Source organism: Eucalyptus grandis, chromosome 9 (assembly GCF_016545825.1).
Source record: "Eucalyptus grandis isolate ANBG69807.140 chromosome 9, ASM1654582v1, whole genome shotgun sequence".
Taxonomy (NCBI): Eukaryota; Viridiplantae; Streptophyta; class Magnoliopsida; order Myrtales; family Myrtaceae; genus Eucalyptus; species Eucalyptus grandis.
In genome coordinates, this window is record NC_052620.1 from 38,441,684 (window position 1) to 38,461,765 (window position 20,082).

Below are 20,082 nucleotides of genomic sequence, written 5' to 3' on the forward strand. Positions count from 1 at the left end.
AAAAAAAAACTTGTATTGGCTATGAAAAGATGCAATTCTTATGAGAATGTGCAATTCTTATAAAAAGATGCGACTTTAATGAAAATAGAATATGTTTTGATGGAAGACACCTATTGAAGACAATGATTGATAGCTTGTATAAAGAGTTTGGTCCTCTCACTATCCAAAATAATAAAATGCTGTATTTTATCCTCCATAAAATAAAATAACTTAAGAAAAAAGTTAGTTAAGGGAGAAAAATCGAATTTCTTCATATATCCTATTTCCGCATCATCAATTAATTCATCAAAATTACTCCCTTTGTAATTTCATGAAAGTAAACAACGAAAGGAAGTTGCGTGATAATCACAAATTGCAGATCTCAATCCATCCTTCTGTTTTTTAACCATCCATATTACAATTTTCATTGACTATCAAAAAGCTGAGTATTTTTTTTTCATTGGAACTTGCATTCAAGTAGGCGTTTGTTGTCATGTTTTGATGGTGAAAACATTGATTACATGCTGACAGGGAAAATAACACGATCAAAATGTAGAATATTTTTCGCTTGGTTCTTTAAAAGTTTTCGAGGATACTTACAAACCAAATTCAAATAAAAAGTATATTTATATTCCAATCCGATACAAAAGAAATACCTAGGGAATTGGATTCAAAATAGTTGCAATTTATCGTAACGCCAAAATCATTCTTTAATGTTTGTTGCCAAAAACTGATTTGGCTAACTAACGAGATATGTTATAATGTTTAAATAAATAAATAAATGCGCTTAAGCACCAACGGAGCCGATTTCACACAAACATTTGATGACTAGATTTATTTATTTTCAACGAAATCAACGGTGTGTCTGAAACGACTTGCACATGCCCTTCTTTTGCTAAAATCATTTACTTTTATCATTCGTATTTTGAGCTTAATGCATTGCCTAACGTATAAACCGTCATTTTAGAACATTAAACAATCTTTTGAAGCTAGAGTTAAAACAAAACAGCACTAGTTTTAACCAACATTTCAATATACTCATTGATTGCACCCGATATGACAGGATATAAATCCTACTTTGACAAAAGAAAAAGAAAGAAAGAAAATAAACACAACCCTACCTAGAAAAGAAAGAACAGTACCAAGGAGGAATGCTCCTTTTGGCGATGCGGTGGATTTGCTTCGTACGTTAAAAACTAAAGTAGAAAAGGGAATGATGCTCGTACCGGTTGCCTGAGTGCTTCGATCTTTATCTTGAAATCTTGTGGTCGAGGAAGGCCCCGCCGACTGCACGGTGCGGGACCGTCGCTCACCTTTCCCCACGTGCTATGCCAAAATACGTGGTCGAGCCATCATCATCTTGTAGCGACTGTCAATCACTCTCTGGCAAAGACCCCTCGGAGAAAAGACACATCGGCCAACCGCAATGGTAAAAACTTGTGCGTGCAGACAGCCATGGAGCCCCCCTGGAAGGGTCCATCTTCTTCTTCAGCAACCAACAGTCAGAGAGGCGACTCGTTTCCTCATATTATCTTCTCCATCGTCGTACCATGACCGTTCGCGAACTCTCGAAGGCTCGAATCCCACGTCGCATGGCCCTCTCGCTCACTTGAGATAAGGGAAGAACGAGAAGAAGTAGCAGCAGCAGCATCTCTGGGAGAAGTTTCGGTTTCGAGCTTCCGACATGAGCGGCATTGAAGCTGCTGAGGTTGAGAGGGGCCTGAGAAAGCCGTTGCTCCACCCAGGGATCTGGTACGTGATGAAGGGGAAGGGATCGAGTCGGTCCAGCCTCTCCGGATCGGCGCAGATCCTCCGTGAGGGCTCCTTCTCCGTCCTCTTCTGTGTCCTGATGGTCGCCTTAGGCCCTATTCAGTTCGGATTCGCTGTAAGCCAATGCGTTCTGCTTCTGTCTCTCTGTCTGTCTATCTATCTGTCTATCATTGAATTTGGTGATTGTGTAAATCTCATGCTGTTTCGGCTATCAGTGTGGATATTCGTCTCCCACGGAGGACGACATAATAAGCGACCTGGGCCTTTCGCTGTCACAGGTTCGACTTGCTTCAGGAACCGGAATTTAATCTCTCTCTTTTGGGTTGGAGTCTGTTTCTGATTGGTTAACTGATGCAATTTGTTCTTGATTGTGGTTCAATGCCGGATGTAGTACTCGATATTTGGCTCCTTGGTGAATGTGGGAGCCATGGTGGGGGCAATCATAAGCGGTCAGATGGCAGAGTACGTTGGTCGGAAAGGGGTATGCCACTTTTTCATTTCGATCAGATGCCTTTTTCATTGGAGTTTCTTGCATTATTTGTCTTAGTCAACAGGAAAATTTAGTTACCAATGTTGATCTCGTTAACTAGAGAAATTACTGAGAGCGGTAACAGTAATATTTCAACTATCATATATTGAGGATTAAAATATCAAAGCATATCGAACTCAATTAACTAGCAACCATATCGAATTCACTGATATACTCAACAACTAACATATCTCCATCCATTTTAACTAAAATAGATAGCACATCAAATGGACTTTGTTGACTTAAAGAGCTTCTCATACATGTCTGACAAGACATCAATCTTATAATAATCGTCTATATGAAAATGTTAAACACAACATTATGAGCCAATTTCATCTGAATAAAACCCAACATTTGTCTATCCAACAAATCCCAATTAGTTTGCTTCATTGACTTTAGCTTCTCATTAGACATGGGTAGGCACCAATTCATTTGGTATAAGTAATTTGCATTTTCCAGATGTCAAAATACTTCCCATCAAATTTGTTAGTTTTCACTTTCCTTTTTTTGTCGCCATTGATTCATTTCAAGTCAGTTGAACTTGACCATGTGCCAATTGTAGCGAAAACATGTGATCGGACAAAAAGTAAACATAACAAGGAAATAAATTAGATATCTGATTTATGTGGCTCGGTTGGTGGGACTCACTCCATGGGGGGAAGTAGCACATGATTTTATTATAGATTAAGCATTATGATGGAAATTACAACCACATTGAGTCACTCAAACAATTATTGTTTCAAGCCCTCAATTACATCTAATACACAGTATGTGGACCTCATAATTCTTTGCTAATCAATCTCTCAATCTAATTAAAAAATCCACAAATTTCATCTGGAATTTATTGGTTTCAAATACTTGCAACGTTTTTTGGATGTAATTCATGAACACGCCAAATAATGGATTGTTGCAATCAAAAGCTTTTCTACTCATTCAAAGGAAGACCGGCGGCCTAGCAACTCCGACAAAATGCTTGATTCCTTTATTTGGAAGCGTAATGCTATATATATATGGATCCAATATAGGAAGCCAAAAATAACCGATTGCTTCATTTGTTCGGTCAACCAAAAGTCCAATGAAGACTTTTCTAATGTAAATAACGTTCTATTGGGATTTGAAATTACTAATTAGATCGGATTTCTTTCATGGACTCAAGCTCAGAACATATTCTTGACAATAGCCTTTAGTTCTTTTGGCTTTTTGCTTTTCTGCTGAAATTATTGTTTGGATAATGTGACCAGTTTTCAGAAATTTCAGCACTCAAAACAGCCAGCATCTTGAATAAAAAAAAGTAAGCTTCTCGATTTTGAGTAACTTACGTTCTTAATTCAATGGAGCTCTTGGAGTCATCGAGTAACTTTCGTATAGAAAGCCACAAGTAGAGGTCGAAAAGTTGGGATCCCGCAACCCCCAAGCTTTTTCCTTGGCTTCTGGCTTTTCAGCATGCGACTCTAAAGCGTCCACTGGGTTTCTATTGCTTATTATGGGTGAAGCTGTATATGGTAAATGAATATGAGTACAATCTCACAAGACATTGTCACGCTGGAACTTTACTGCTGATTTCTAACTTTGCTGGGGTGACCTGTTCCTTCTAAATGTCCTAAACGAACGTCTCTAAGATTGCTTTTGTTAGGTATTCTATGATTATGGTGTGGACACTGTTAAATTTCTTACCATGTTCATCTGCAGTCGCTGATGATCGCTGCAGTCCCTAATGTTATAGGGTGGCTGTTAATGTCATTTGCCCAGGTTAGTGAATATTATGGTCAGATAATACATGGAATTCAATCGCTCGCAGCTGCATCCTCATGTACTCCTTGGCTGCTTGTGCAGGATTCCTTACTCTTATACATAGGAAGATTGTTGGGGGGATTCGGCGTGGGCGTGATTTCTTATGTGGTAATCTTTGGAAAGCTTTATCTTATTAAACCCTTTAAACTTGCACGCGGCAGCGGTGCGACAAATTCCCTTTATTTGGTATTAATAGGTGCCGGTATATATAACTGAGGTATCGCCTGACAACATGAGAGGAACCCTGGGATCTGTGAATCAGGTCAGTACGCCTGCCACTTTAATCATCTGCTTGACGTGACCCCTTTTCTTTTAATAGTTTCGAAGTTGTTTTAACAAATCATGGAAAATGCTTCATTCGCCTTTCTTTTTAGTAGCTCTCGGTTACAATCGGAACATTGTTGGCCTACCTTTTTGGAATATTTCTCAACTGGAGGATCCTTGCTATCGTGGGTAAGTCCATGAAGAGAAAATCATCTTTTGGAAGAGAAGTATATCATTCTGGATGTACTTGACTTCTCACACTATTACACAAACTTCCAACATAGAAAAAGCTTCCGCTAACTGCATAAAAAGCTTTTGGACATCCGTAATGCCCACAAATGAACATAACTCTATCTATGATATTTGTCGAACGACGGGCCCATTTTCTTTACAAATGATGGTGTTTCTTTTATAAGGTCATTCGCCAAGGACACTCAGCAGTTTTCTCATGCCATGGGTTTCAGGACACTCACTTATTTCTACTTATTTTCTTTGATATTGATTTTGAGCATCTTTTGCAGGGTCTCTGCCATGTCTAGTATTGATTCCTGGCTTATTTTTCATCCCAGAGTCTCCTCGATGGTTGGTATGAAATTTGATATGGTCTTTTCTGTATTTAATTCTTACTTTTTAGGGACTTCCTGCTCTAATTTCTTCCTTCACAGTTTTCTTATTTTCTCCTCTGCTTTATGCTCTTTGGAATGGAAAATGCTGCAGGCCAAAATGGATTATAGAGGGGAACTGGAAGCCTCTTTAAAGGTCCTACGGGGTTTTGATACTGATATTTCCCATGAAGTCAATGAAATCAAGGTATTGAAAAGCTTTTCCAATTTGAATGTTATGAATATAATAAATATACATCCGTGTAGTTCTTTGAGCTGTTTCTGCTGCAACAGAACTTGAGATAGTTAGCTAAAGTAATGGATCTACTTATGTTTCAACTCCTCTCTTAATAAAGTAGTATTAACTGTTATCAATTATATTTCCGTTAGACATCTGTTGCATCAACAAGCGAAAGAACAACGATTGGGCTTGCAGAGCTCAAGCAGAAAAGATATTGGTTTCCTTTGATGGTAATTGTTTCACTTGGATCGATGTTGGACTTATTATCTCATAACTTGGCATGTTGTCCTTTCGTGTGTCAAATATATGTATTGCAGGTCGGTGTTGGCCTACTTATTCTCCGGCAACTCAGTGGCATCAATGGTGTTTTATTCTACTCCACCACAATATTTGAAAATGCAGGTGGCGATTGATTGTGTGGCAGTGCAGCCTATATTTTATCTAATCAGAGCAAAGGGAATTTAGTAGAACCTGCAACTTCAAATCTCTCCCTTTCTAGAATGTTACTGTTAAGGACTAAGCCAGAAACTATTCATTATGCTCTTCCCCACAGAAAGATTGCATTTGTCTGTACTTTTTTCTAATTGAGAATGCGGATGTCACATTATGTTAGGAATTTTAATGGATTGCTAATTTCAATGTTACTATTAAGGACTAAACTGAAAACTATTTGTTATGCTCTTCTCCCCAGAGATTGCATATTGTCTATTCTTTTTTTCTGAGGATGCCGATATCACATTATGTTAGGTTTATTTAAACAGATTAGTAATCGAATGTTCTCTGTCACTATTTAAATAGACTTAAATAGATGGCAATCCATTGAAGTTGGAGTAATCAAATGTTTTCTGTTGAAAAAATTGATTGATAGTAATTATCAATAGTTCAATCAATTAGCCTATCTCATTCCCTAGAGGATGCTACTGGCAGATTCTACAAGCCTGCAAAGACAAGAAATTTCTCTTAGATTCTTCTTTAGTCAGGATGAGCAAAGGCATATTGATCCTTGCTGTTGTTCTGAGTAGCATCTGTTGATGGATGCAACCCAATAAAGCTTCTCTTGGTCGATTAGGCTTCCAAAAATGTGCATTGATTTTCACTAGGTTTTTCTTCAAGTGATGTCGCAACTGCTGGAGTCGGTGCTATCCAGGTAAAGTGGCGATTCTGTCAGCGGTCTTATGCAGCAGTTAAACAATGCCAACACTTTAGACCTAATCTGAGGTGTAAGGAACTTGCATGCTGTAGGTTCTTGCCACTGGGGCTACCACTTGGCTTCCGGACAAAGCAGGCCGAAAGCTGCTTCTAATAGTGCGTATGCCTAGATTCTCACTAAATTTAAGACTCTCTAAAGCACGCTTGAATTGGATATCTAAATCCTTTTCTGCAGATATCCTCATCCGCGATGACTTTGAGCCTTATTTTTGTGGCCGTAGCATAGAGGTCAGTAATGAAGCTAGTACAACCCTTTGGCTTCTGAGGCAATGGCTGCTTGTTGAGGCATTCTTCTTGCATTTGACAGAGCTCTGCTTCAGAAGACTCTAAACTATACAGCATAATGGGAATATTGTCGGTGGTTGGGCTTGTGGTATGATCATTTACACTCACTGTTTGTACTTATTCATGTGCTTAATAAGTTCCTAAGGCTATGTTTTGAGTGTCATTACATCCAGGCTTTCGTGGTTGCCTTCTCTGTGGGAATGGGATCTGTTCCATGGGTTATCGTGTCTGAGGTAAGCACAATCTGCTTATTTTTCACTAAATCCTAGAGTAGAGAATTCTCCTCCAGGTTGCGCGTTCAAGTGGCGGTTGCTCAATGGTCATGTAGATGCTAACTCAAGATTTGCTTCTCTATGCACGTCAGATTTTTCCCCCGAACATTAAGGGCCTCGCCGGCAGCATGGCAACGTTGGCGAACTGGTCGACAACATGGGCGATCACACTTACGGCAAACTTGCTGTTGGATTGGAGCGCTGCAGGTTCTCTCTCCCTCTCCCTCCTTGTCTTCCTGCAGCACGCTCTCCCACGCTTTAACACCTGCCTGCTGACTGACACGGCCTTTGCGATTTTCGACAGGTACCTTCACAATCTACGCAGTCGTGGCTGCTTGTACTGTTGTCTTTGTGATCCTCTTTGTCCCGGAAACGAAGGGGAGAACTCTGGAGGATATTCAGTCGTCGTATGAATGATGAATGATTCTTGCCTCCAGGTGTCGCATTGATTTTTACTGCTGAATAATATCGTAAGAGGTGCAGGAGCATCAAATTCCATCGATAATAACCAGCTCACAGGCCCGCCTCAAACCTCACTAATGAGCCCATCGCCTTTGATATTTATGTAAATTAAGGGAGATTTCGGCCGTGACATGATCCGATGGATCCAATAAGGAGAAGGCCCCCGAGATGAGCTTTTAGAAATTGAAGAATAAATGCCACGTCGGCCGGGCTAAGACTGGAGGATTATTTATGTTTTAAATAGGTTTTTTGATTTGATTAAGCTTTCTAATTCAGACTGGTTTCCTAGTTCAAGTTAGTTTTTTAGTTTGAGTGGTCTTCTAAATCAATGTTTTGTCCGTTAAATTTTTCCTAGTCTTAGTCTGTCCATATAAAGGAGGAGCGTTCTCTATTTATAGACATGCAAATTTTGATTTGACAAAATATATGAGGATTCTTCAAGCAAAATAATAAATAAATGAGCACTCCTCCGAGTAGTTTCTTGGACTCGTTATCCGATTCTTTGGTGATGAATCTCAAAATCTATATCCTTCGTTCGTAGAACATTCCTCTATGTTTTAATAGCGAAACTCTTCTATCCAAAGTTATTTTTCTTCACACATACCAAATGCTTTCATTCCATCAAATATATTCACCATTCTCACAAACTCCTCAAGCATTAGCTGGCCCTGAAATTATTCATTTCATGCAATCTCAACTAAAAATTTGAGAAGAATGCAGCATTTGAATTGGGTAAGAATTTTGTCATGAATCGATTTTTCTTAAGGATGAGACATTTGATATTTCATAATTAAATCTGATTTTTCTTTGGGACGAGACATTTGACATTTCTTGCCATTTCGGCTGAAAACTTAAGAAGGTTAGGTAATTTATATTCAGGCGTGATTTTGGGAACTGCCGTTGCATCGCTGACCAGTGGATGATAATGTGATTTTATTTTTATTTGTTTGGGGGGCGAGCTGTTAAAAGGGTCGACCACACATTAGCGAACTGCAATTAAAAACTATTTTTCCGACAGCTAGCTGCATCCGGCATTCCTTATCATTCGTACTATGATGTCTCCCGATCCTTCTTTCCGAAAAAAGTCAAAGCACAAATTAAAGTACTCTAACGACCGCATTAGACTCCTTTATTCCTCCTCTTCTTTTTATTTTTAAAAAAAAATTATCTATTTTGTGGATCTGTCTCGCAAAAAACTTTGGATTGAATCGATGGAAAGTTCCAACGTGTCCTTCGGGTGCAAATTTCAAAAGGCAAATAATGAAAAAACCTTTCCAAATACTTCAAAGTTGAAAAGAAAAACCTACGACGAAAGTCGTGTTCATTAGAATATTAACCCGCCGAAGTCATGTTTATTAGAATGTTCACACGTTCGTTGCAGCGGGACCGAAAAGACTTAATAATCACAACGTATTTAATCTTTTAATCAGTGGAAAATGGTATTATAGGTTGCTTGATGGTTTTCAATTTTTCAACATTTGGAGCACTCTCTACAAATCTCAATTTGGCTAAATAGATTTTTTTTACTAAAGTTTAGATGGTTTTATGTACATATTCTAGATATCTTATGATTCTTCTATCAACCAATGAAAAATAAGTCCAAAATTACCTTTACATATAAATATTTGTATAATTTTAGAGTCGGAAGACTTATTAAAATGATAACTTTCAAGGTCATCCATTTTTTGTCACACTAAAAACAATGTGATAGTTTTTATAATGATATCTCATATTCTGCTAAATGTTTCGATGACTCAATTAATTAATTAAAAAAAAGTTTTGATAAGGTTATGTGTCTCCTTTGCATATAGTGAATTCACAATCATGTATGAGACATATTAGCATGCAATCATCATCATTATTTCAAATTGTTTCTCTTTTAAATAGGTTGACATGTTTTATATTGGAACTTAAATAGAGATTTTGACACTTATAAATTATTAGGGTCGAATTTTGTAATGGCACTTGGAATTATGTGACCTTATGATTATGAAAAGAAAAAATATTAAAAAAATCATACATTAATTGCATTGATACCAAATCATAAAAGAGTCGACCTTCATACATTAGCCAACTGCAATTAAAAACTAATTTTCCGGCAGCTAGGAGTCACGTTACTTTTGCATCCGACATTCCTTATCATTCGTACTATGATGTCTCCCGATCCTTCTTTTTGAAAAAAAGTCAAACACAAATTAAACTACTCTGACCACTGACTACTGAGCATAGACACCTTTATTCCTCCTCTTTTTTTGGAAATATAAATAAATAAAATCTCGTCTGTGGATCTGTCTCGCACAAGACCGTGGACGGAATCGATGGAAAGTTCAAACGTGTCCTTCGGGTGCAAATTTCAAAAGACCAATAACGAAAAGACCTTTCCAAAAATTTCAAAGCTAAAAAGAAAAACCTGCATCGCACATGAAAATCGCGTTCATTCGAATATTAACCCGCCGAAGTCATGTTTATTAGAATATACACACGTTCGTGGCAGCGGGACCGAAAAGACTTAATAATCACAATGTATTTAATCTTTTAATTACAGTGGAAATTTGGTATGTAGTTTGCTTGATGATTTTCAATTTTTCAACATTTGGAGCACTCTCTACAAATCTCAATTTGGCTAAATATATTTTTTACTAAAGTTTAGACTGTTTTATGTACATATTCTAGATATATGAAGACTCTTCTATCAACCAATGAAAAATAACTCCAAAATTACATTTATATGTAAATATCCGTATAATTTTAGAGTCGGAAGACTTACTAAAATGATAAATTTTAAGGTTATCCATGTTTTGTCACATTAAAATCAATGTGATAGTTTTTATAATGATATCTCATGTTTTGCTAAATTTTTCGATGACTCAATTAGTTAAAAAAAAAAATTGATAAGGTCATGTGTCTCCTTTGCATATGGTGAATACACAATCATGTATAAGACATATTAACATGCAATCATCATCATTATTTCAAATTGTTTCTCTTTTAAATAGGGTCGAGCTATTTTATTTTGGAACTTAAATAGAGATTTTAACACTTATAAATTATTAGGGTTGAATTTTGTAATGGCACTTTGAGTTATGTGACCTTATGATTATGGAAGGGAAAAGTACTAAAAAAGTCATAAACTAATTGCATTGATACAAATTTAATTTTAAATATTTCAATTGGACCAATTTAGTGTTAAAGCATTTTACATTTGTACTAATTTAGTTCATCTGGCCAATTTAGATCAGAAATTGTTAACGTAGATGTCGACCACTCTACATGACAAGGTTGGTTATCATAAATATTTTGAAATAATTTTTTAATAATTTTTTTACTTTTTAAATTTTTTTCCCTTTTTTTCTTTCCTTTTTTTTTTTTCCTTTAGACTATGGTCGGCGATCACCCGCCAGAGGCGAGAGCCAACAAAGGTGTCATGGCCTGAACCAACCACAAGCAAGGGTCGCCCTCGCCAAATCTAGCGAGGGCACGACCCTCACGGCTTGGGCAAGGGTGACTCCCGCCAAATTTAGCTAGGGCTCAACCCTCACCAGAGGTCGTGAGGGCAACCCTTGCTGCAAGGGTCGAGCCCTCACCTAGGTCGAGGTCATGCCCTTGCTAGATCCGGTGAGGAGGGCCACGACACTTGTGCCTATGGCAATCCAAAGAAAAAGAAAAGGGGAAAAAATTATAAACAAAACTATTAAAATATTATAAAAAATTTCCACCTCAATAACAGTCATGCCATGTCAGCAATTTCCTATTTAAATTGGTCGGATAGATTAAATTAGTACTATTGTGAAAAATGTTTAGAATTAAATCGGTTCAATTGAAATGTTTAGATCTAAATTGGTACTAATGTAAGGTTTAAGACTTTTTTGGTGCTTTTCCAGATTATGCAAATATTTGATGAAAGAAAAGGAATTAGTTGACATAGCTTAAAAAATATAAAGATGATCAAAGATAGCAAGTGATAAGTTAAAATAACAAAGCAATGGTGCAAATTGGGTTAGCATGTTAATTCTCTAATGAGGGATCTTGTTCTACTAGCCTAAAAAGTCATGACAAGCGCTCCTAGTATTTATTTTACTTCCATTTACGATTTCAAAGAAAATTAAATTCTAAGTGATAATAAAAAAGAATGATAACTAAATTTGTATACATCAAATAATAATTGATTGGATTTATGTGGAGTCATTCTTTAACATATTAGAAGTTACTTATATGTTAAAGTTTAAATTAACTTAACAAGAAAAGGAGACTATAAAAACAAAGTGATGAAAAACAAAAAGAAAAGGTTGAGATTAGGTGCATCATATTATAACATACGAATCTTTTTGAAAGGAATAAGAAAAAATAAGGGAGTAGTTAAAAAAAAAATGTGAAAAACTAAAGCCCACTTGCATTAATTCTAGATTCTCACTGATTCCCTTAAAGCCCTCAGCATCAATCTCAATTATGCCCAGAACTTTTTTCTTTTATCTAAAAAAATCCTCAATTTTCACTTTAATCCTAAGTGAAACTTAAAGATGTACTATCTTCTAGTCAGTAAGTTACAATCAAAGTTGTTTGTTCCAAAAAAAAAAAAGTTACAATCAAAGTTTATTCTTTCTTAATCTAATGGCGCTCATTGAACAGGACCAATCCCGTATTTTCCTTACACGAAACCACCATATTTTCCCTTCTTTGGATTACTATAATTACTATTTGAAATAAGTAGTTTTCTTGAAATTCATTTTTTTTTTAATTTCTTGAAATCAAGTGCGGTTCGAGTTACTCGCTCATAGTTGACTCAAATTCACCCCTACTCAAATCCATTTGGTAAGACTTCTTATTAAGTCCAAAGAGTCATTCAACTTCTCTATTATTTAATGAATAAAATGTTTAGTATCTAAATCTATACTGACTTTTAGATTCGTATATAAAATTTTCATTAATCTTTTAAAGCGTTGGACCATTGTAAATTTGGAAAACAAAGTAAAAATTTGCAATATATCATTAAGAAAATTGAAACATGCTTATTTGAAGAATCATTTTTTGTTCGTTTTTTTTCGCGAAAAAATGAATGATTTTGAAAATATTTTCCTAAAAAATGATCACCTAAAATAATTAGTCAATAAAAAATATTTTTATTATCAATAATAAATTATACCTTAACATTATCGTGAACGATGATAATATTTTTTGCCCATTCATTTTGTAAACGATATAAGTGATTATTTCTTAAAAACAATCATTTGCATCGCTTAAAATAACTAATCGGTGAAAAAAATTTCCGTTTGTTCATTTTTGTAGACGACACAAACAACTATTTTTAAAAAACTCAATTTTCAAATCATTTACTCTCGAGAATCCTACCATATATATATATATATATATATATATATATTTTTTTTTTTGATAATCCAAGAAACCCATGTTCGATAAACGACGGGCAAACCGGGGCTCACGGAGGAACCCACCACCCCGTGAAGCGGGTAAGTCTACTTGCGACGTGCTGGGATTCGAATTTTTTCCTTTCGTGAGGGGGAGAAAGCTCGAAGCGAGTGGCGCCACTTATTGCGGTGATATCCTACCATATTTTTTTATACATACAAAAACTGAAAAAGACATGTCCCGACACATGCCTTCGCATCGCCGCAGTCTTTTAATTTCAAGATACGCGCCATCCGAGGGTCAGCACTGCCACCTTCGTTCCACCACCCTTCTCCCCCTGCTTCCACACCTACAGTTAGAGGAACAACTCATCATCTCCTCACATCTTCTCGATCACCATCCATAGTAATTCCGCAATCTCCTCCTTCAAGATCCAAAACCCACTTCGCATCGCGCTCCCTCCTTTACTCGAGCTAAGCAGGAGGAAGAAGAAGAACAACAAGCAGCAGCAGCAGCATCTGGTGAAGGAGCTGTTGACCTCGAGCTTCGACATGGGCGCCCATGAAGACGCTGAGGTCGGGAGGGACATGAGGAAGCCGCTCCTCCGCACGGGGGTGTGGTACGCAATGCAGGGGGAGGCGTCGAATCAGTCCACCCCCTCCGGATCGGCAAAGAACCTCCACAGCGGCTCTGTTTCCGTCCTGCTTTGTGTGTTGACAGTCGCCTTAGGCTCTGCTCAGTTCGGATTCTCCGTAAGCCCGAATTGGCATGACGTGTTTTAATTCTACCTATCCATCAACCCATCTATCTATCTATTTATTGGCGAGTTCTGTGGTTGTGTAATTCTTGTGCTGTTTCGGATTTCAGTGTGGATATTCGTCTCCTACAGAGGAGGACATAGAAAGCGACCTAGGCCTTTCGGTCTCACAGGTTCGACTTGCTTCAGGATCTAGAGTCTAATCTTTCAGTTCTGGTTTTGGATCTCTTTTTCTTCTGTCAATTGACGCAATGCCTTCTTGATCGCTGTACGATGGTGGATACAGTATTCAATATTTGCCTCCTTGGTAAATGTGGGAGGTATGGTTGGGGCAGTCATGAGCGGCCAGATGGCAGAGCACATCGGCCGGAAAGGGGTATGCCACTCATTCTGATCAGCTGCCATTTTCATAGGAGTTTCTTTTATCATTTGTCTCAGACGAATCTTAAGCAATTTCAGGGTAGCTTTTAGTTCTTCTGGCTGTTTGCTCTTCTGCTGAAATCATTCTTTGGATGATGCGGCAGAATTTTGGAAACTTTTAGCAACTGAACAGCCAGCATCCTCGGTTTTGAGTGACTTACATTTTTTATTTGATGGAGCTTTCAGAATCATTCGAGTACCTTTCGTGGCTTCTGGCTTTTCAGCATGAGGCTCTAAAGCTCCCACTGGGTTTCTATCGCTTATTATGGGTCAAGCTGTTGATGTGATTCGCTGCATAAAACAAATTTCTGTAATTACAATGATGGAACTTTGTCGCTGATTTCCTGCGATGTTGGGCTGATCTGTTTCTTCTAGATGTCCACAACAATGTCGTTAGGATTGCTTCTGTTGAGAATTCTATAATTTTTGTGTGGACACTGTTAGTTTCTTACAATGTTCAACTGCAGTCTCTGATGATCGCTGCAGTCCCTAATGTCTTAGGGTGGTTGGCAATATCGTTTGCCAAGGTGAGTGATCACTATGGTCAGATAATTCCTGAAATTCGATCAACTACATCCTTATGTACTTCTTGGCTGCTTCTGTAGGATTCCTCCTTCTTATACATAGGAAGGTTGTTGGGGGGATACGGAGTGGGTGTAATTTCTTATGTGGTAATCTTTGGAAAGCTCTTTCTTGTTAAGCCCTTTGCACTCGTGCACTTTGGCAGCAGTGTGACAAATCTCAATTCTGGCCCTTGGGTATCTATAGGTGCCGGTTTACATAGCTGAGATATCGCCCGAGAACATGAGAGGAACCCTGGGATCTGTGAATCAGGTCAACACGCCTACCGCTCTTCATCTTCTGCTTGACTGATACCCTTTCGTTTAATAGTTTTAAAGTTGTTTCAACAAATCGTGGAAAACGCTTGATTTCCCTTTCTTTTAGTAGCTGTCAATCACATTCGGAACATTGTTGGCTTACCTTTTCGGACTATTTGTCAACTGGAGGATCCTTGCTATCTTGGGTAAGTCCACGAAGAGAAAATCATCTTTCGTAAGAGAAGTATATGATGCTGGATGTACTTAACTTTGGAGACAATACTTCCAACACAAAAAAAGCCCTCTGCTGTTTCTTTTTTTGGCTAAAAATATACGATGCTTTTGGACATCTCTACTGCCCACATAAATTTTACTTATTAATTTTGAACATAACTCTCTAGAATATACAATGAACAACAGTTCATTTGTTCTACAAATGATGGTGTTTCTTTTATAAGGTCATTGGTCGAGTACACACTCATCAGTTTTCTGGGGCTATTTGGTGACACTTATCTCACTTATTTCTTGCTATATTATATTCCCTGATATTGATTTTTAATATTATTTTCAGGGTCTCTGCCATGTCTAATATTGATTCCTGGCTTATTTTTCATCCCAGAGTCTCCTCGATGGTTGGTATGAAATCTTATTTGGTCTTTTCCGTACTTAATTCTTTGTTTGAACCCACCCGTTTATTAACTTCCTGCTCTCATTTCTCCATCCACTGTTTTCTTATGTTTTTCTTCTGCTTTATATTCATTGGAATGGAAAATGCCACAGGCCCAAATGGGTTTGACGCAGGAATTTGAAGCCTCTTTGCAGGTCCTACGGGGATCTGATACTGATATTTCCCTTGAAGTTGATGAAATCAAGGTATTGAAAAGCTTTTCCAACTTGAAGGTTGTAATGTTAAAAAATTGTCATCCGTGCAGTTCTTTGGGCCTTTTCTGCCACAAAAGAACTCGATATAAGATAATGGATGTACTTATGTTTGAACTTCTCTCTTTGTAAAGTAGTATCAATTGTAATGAATTATACACTTTACACAGAGCTGTGTTGCATCAACAGACAAAACAACAACAATCAGGTTTGCAGAGCTCAAGAAGAAAAGATATTGGTTTCCTTTGATGGTAAATGTTTCACTTGAATCTATCTTGAGCTTTATGATCTCATACCTTGACATCTTGTCCTTTCTTGTGTCAAATATATGTGTTGCAGGTAGGTATTGGACTACTTATGCTCCGGCAACTCAGTGGCATCAATGGTGTCTTCTTCTATTCCACCACAATATTTGAAAGTGCAGGTGGCGACTGATTGTGTTGCATTGCAGCCTTATGTCAATTTAACTAGAGCAAAGAAGTGAATTTATTAGGACCTGCAACTTTAAATCTCTCTCTTTTTCAATGTTACCATCAAGGACTAGGCTGAAAGCTATTCATTATGCTCTTCTCCCAAAAGATTGCATTTATCTGTACTTTTTTTCTAATTGAGGATGCAGATATCACATTATGTTAGGTTTAATAAAACAGATTAGTAATCGAATGTTTTCTTTTGCTATTTAAATAGATTTGAATAGAGGACTATCAATTGAAGTTGGACAAAAGCCCTAAACTTGATCTATGCAAGAGTTGTTGAAAGAATTGATTGATATAAATTATCAATAGTCCAATAAATTAGCACATTCCATTCCCTAGAGGATATTACTAGCAGATTCTACAAGCCTGCAAAAAAACCAAGAAATTTCTCTTTTTGATTCTGCTTTAGTCAGGATGACCAAAGGCATATTGATCCTTGCTGTTGTTCCAAATAGCATCTGTCTGATGGATGCGACCCAATAAAGCTTCTCTTGGTTGATTAGGCTTCCATTAATGTGCATTGATTTTGAACAGGGATTTCTTCAAGTAATGTCGCAACTGTTGGACTCGGTGCTATCCAGGTAAAGTGGCGATTCTCTCGGTGGCAGCAGTTAAACAGTGCAATAAACTTTTGACCTAATCTGAGGTGTAAGGACTTTATCAAAAAAAAAAAAAATCTGAGGTGTAAGGACCCTTCATGCTGTAGGTTCTTTGCACTGGGGTAGCGACTTGTCTCCCAGATAAAGCAGGCCGAAGGCTGCTTCTCATAGTGCGTATGACAAGATTCTCGCTAAGTTAAGATTCTCTAAAACACGCTCAAATCGGGAACTGATATCTGTCTTTGCAGGTATCCTCATCCGCAATGACTTTGAGCCTTCTTTTTGTGGCCGTGGTGTTCTATATAGAGGTCAGTACTCCTGTTAGTACAACCCCTTCTTTTCCGATTATCTGCTTTTCTGAGGCATTGTTCTTCCATATTCTAGAGTTCTGCTTCAGAAGACTCTCAATTATACAGCATAATGGGAATATTGTCGGTTGTCGGGCTTGTGGTATGATCATTTATGCTCACTGTCTGTACTTATTCGTTGTGCATATAAGTTGAAGGGTATGTTCTGAGCGTTATCTTATCCAGGCTTTTGTCATCGCCTTCTCTCTGGGAATGGGTTCTATTCCATGGCTTATCATGTCTGAGGTAAGCACAGATCCATAGTCATTTCAATAAATTAATGAATATGTCCTAGCATCCCGTGATTTATGGAGACCAACTTGAAACTTTCTATTCTTTTTGCATGCCAGATTCTTCCGGCGAATATTAAGGGCCATGCCGGCAGCATGGCGACGTTGGCAAACTGGATAACAACTTGGGTGATCACGTTGACAGCAAACTTACTGTTGGATTGGAGCGCCGGAGGTTCTCTCTCCCTCACTCCCTCTCCTCCCTGCAACCCGCTCTCTCATGCTTTGACACTTAACTGCTGACTGACATGGCCTTTGCAATTTTGGACAGGTACCTTCACGATCTATGCAGCTGTGGCTGCTTGTAGTGCTGTCTTTGTGATACTCTTTGTCCCAGAAACAAAGGGGAGAACTCTGGAAGAGATTCAGTCGTCGTTTTAGATGATTCTTGTTCTGGTTCTCACATTGATTTTTGCTGTTTAATAACATGGTAGAGACGCGGAAGCATCAAATTCCATCGATAATAGCCAACTCACAAGCCCACCTCAAACCTCATCAATCAACCAAGCACATTTGATCTTTTTACGAAAAAAGGGAGATTTCGGCCGTAATATGATCGAATGAATCTAATGACGAGGAAGCCTCCAAGATCAATATCTAGAGATTTCTAAGTTTGAATAGTCTTCCAATTTAATGTTTCCATTGTCTTAGTCCGTCAATATACTGGACGTGCATTTTCCATTGTAAGCATGCAGATTTTGATATGACAAAATAAGAGAATTCCACTCAAGTTAGCAGTGTCTTTCTCTGATTCTTCGGAGGCAAACTTTAAAGTTCTTTGTCCTTGACTGGTTGGGCACTCTTCTTTTCAAAGTTATTTTTCCTCAAACATACCAACGACTTCCGTTCCATCAAACGCGTTCATCACTCTTACGAACTCATCATGCATTAGCTGGCTAGAAATTATTCATTTTACGCAATCTCGACTGAAGACTTGAGGAAAAAAAAAATATTGAGTGAGAGTTCTGTCCTAATTGAATTCATTCATTTCGGCCCTGTCTGTTTCGCAAAAAAAATAGTACATTTCTGAAAAATGTTATCTAGAAAGTCATTTCCCAAGAAAATAATAATAATTTTCGGTATTTAGCTAAAATAAGAAAAAATAACAAAAAAATATTTTCCGACATTTAGAAACGAAATCTAATTTAATTTTTCTAAATAGACATTTGCTATTTGGGCACTAGTGACTTGTGCACGATAGCTAGGTCCCAAGCATGGGCATTGAGGTCCAAGCCTCTACCTCAATGGACCCAAGCTTAGGCATGGGAGATTCGGGCATTGGCAAGGGGACTAGTATCTTGGCCTTTGGGGTCTTAAGCTTGGCTTTTATAGACTTGGGCCCAGCCTCCATGGACCAAGGCACACGCGTCAGAACCCAAGGCATAAGCACTGGTGTCTCAAGCCTGCCCTCTATAAAATCGATTCAAGGCAACGAGGAGCCAAGCAACAGTTCGGGGTCCTAAGGCTGGCCTCTATGAACTTAGGCTCAAGTGTTGGGTACTAGCTAGTGGCACCAAGGTCTCGGGCACTCACGCTAGTGTCCTAAGCCATAGCTTTGTTGACTCGACCCTAGGCATCGAGGTTCTAAGCTTGCCCTCTTTGGACTCCGGATTGGACTCGATGAACTTGGCCCTAGCTTCTAGACTCAAGATCCTACAAATGACCTAGGAACAAGCATTGGAATTCTTGTGTCCACATGTGGAATTTTAGGTTCAAGGGTAATATTTTGTCATATTTTGAAAATTGAATTTTGATTTTATTTTAAAATCATTTTCCTAAATTTAAGCATTGGTGTTTTTTTAATTAGGATAATATTTTTTTATCAACTCATTTTCTTAAGCTTGCTGAAAAATTAGGAAAATGTTCTCCCGAAATATATTTTTGTAAAACAAACGTAGCCATAATGTAGAGATGATATTGTGCATTTTAAAAGAAATCCGAAGATCTAATTGAACTAGTTAAAATTTAAAAGAAGATATTACACATTGATAAAAAGTTTAGGAACGTAATTGAAGCAATTGATAATTTAAGAATGATATCCCACATTGACAAATTTGAGGACTGGTAATCTCATTGTTACTCGGATATTTGGGAAATTTACTATTCATCGTGTTTAGATGATTTTCTCACCCCCACCATACCACATTAAGAGTTTCGGTTTATTGGTTTTTCTCTGGAAGAGATATTTGATATTCGAAAATGTACTCCATGTCAGGCTATTGTTAGGTACACTAGATCTAGTTTAAACGATGAACACCGGATTTTAAAGCAGGTGAGTCTGCCATGGAATTCACCTCATGCAAACTTTTTTTTTTTTAGGTCGGGAATGAGTTTTGGGTAAACATGAAGTGTACATAAATGACATTTCTGAACACAACAAATCCAACAACCGAAGCAACGGACCATGGCTTTCTCCAATAAATACTCTCACTTTCCACTTCGGCTGATCTGAGCTTGTCAGCGTGCTTATCAGATCAAAGCAATCTGACCTAAGAAGAAGAAGAAGATCTCTCTCTCGCTTTCCGGAAGTATAGTACGATTAGGGTTTTAAGAAGAGGAACGAATGCATCAAGATTGCACATGAGCAAGCACCAATAATTTGGTCCCACATTTTCCAGCTATTATTGTAATTATAAGTTAGATCCTCTCTCTCTCTCTCTCTCTCTCTCTCATCTTCATATTCTAATTTTCTTGAGATCTTGCTATTAAAAGAAATTAAGGATCCAAA

General features: G+C 37.7%; 2 protein-coding genes across 8 annotated transcripts; both read left to right on the plus strand.

Moving 5' to 3' along the window:
* The first annotated feature begins 1,324 nt into the window (after positions 1-1,324).
* LOC104419740 (sugar transporter ERD6-like 6) lies at positions 1,325-7,890 on the plus strand. 7 transcript variants are annotated; one of them, XM_039301494.1, is made up of 18 exons: positions 1,328-1,864; positions 1,965-2,027; positions 2,141-2,230; positions 3,968-4,027; positions 4,112-4,177; positions 4,266-4,331; positions 4,447-4,522; positions 4,855-4,919; positions 5,051-5,143; positions 5,326-5,406; positions 5,494-5,578; positions 6,277-6,323; positions 6,419-6,481; positions 6,561-6,613; positions 6,693-6,758; positions 6,844-6,903; positions 7,035-7,149; positions 7,380-7,890. In XM_039301494.1, the coding sequence occupies exons 1-14, from the start codon at positions 1,664-1,666 to the stop codon at positions 6,609-6,611; spliced, it is 1,107 nt and encodes a 368-aa protein (XP_039157428.1). In that variant the 5' UTR covers positions 1,328-1,663; the 3' UTR covers positions 6,612-6,613; positions 6,693-6,758; positions 6,844-6,903; positions 7,035-7,149; positions 7,380-7,890. The 7 variants fall into 7 exon arrangements, with proteins under 7 accessions (XP_039157429.1, XP_039157427.1, XP_039157428.1 ...); XM_039301491.1 differs by having other exon boundaries at positions 1,331-1,864; positions 5,326-5,578; XM_039301493.1 differs by having other exon boundaries at positions 1,326-1,864; positions 6,277-6,481; positions 6,561-6,758.
* Positions 7,891-13,066: 5,176 nt separating this feature from the next.
* Positions 13,067-18,100, plus strand: LOC104419738 (sugar transporter ERD6-like 6). The gene is made up of 18 exons (XM_010031494.3): positions 13,067-13,520; positions 13,636-13,698; positions 13,812-13,901; positions 14,413-14,472; positions 14,551-14,616; positions 14,714-14,779; positions 14,894-14,969; positions 15,335-15,399; positions 15,544-15,636; positions 15,813-15,893; positions 15,982-16,066; positions 16,653-16,699; positions 16,825-16,887; positions 16,966-17,025; positions 17,102-17,167; positions 17,251-17,310; positions 17,415-17,529; positions 17,626-18,100. Exons 1-18 carry the CDS (start codon positions 13,320-13,322, stop codon positions 17,733-17,735), a joined length of 1,467 nt encoding a protein of 488 aa, XP_010029796.1. The 5' UTR covers positions 13,067-13,319; the 3' UTR covers positions 17,736-18,100.
* The last annotated feature ends 1,982 nt before the right edge of the window (positions 18,101-20,082 follow it).

Excerpts from the sequence above, each read along its gene's own strand:
- LOC104419740 (XM_039301490.1), top strand. The coding sequence starts at position 1,664 with ATGAGCGGCATTGAAGCTGCTGAGGTTGAGAGGGGCCTGAGAAAGCCG. Across the intron at positions 4,920-5,050 it reads CAGAGTCTCCTCGATGGTTG|GCCAAAATGGATTATAGAGG; the intron begins GTATGAAATTTG and ends AAAATGCTGCAG. Across the intron at positions 5,144-5,325 it reads ATGAAGTCAATGAAATCAAG|ACATCTGTTGCATCAACAAG; the intron begins GTATTGAAAAGC and ends TATTTCCGTTAG.
- LOC104419738 (XM_010031494.3), top strand. The coding sequence starts at position 13,320 with ATGGGCGCCCATGAAGACGCTGAGGTCGGGAGGGACATGAGGAAGCCG. Across the intron at positions 16,067-16,652 it reads CACAATATTTGAAAGTGCAG|GGATTTCTTCAAGTAATGTC; the intron begins GTGGCGACTGAT and ends GATTTTGAACAG. Across the intron at positions 17,026-17,101 it reads CCGTGGTGTTCTATATAGAG|AGTTCTGCTTCAGAAGACTC; the intron begins GTCAGTACTCCT and ends TCCATATTCTAG.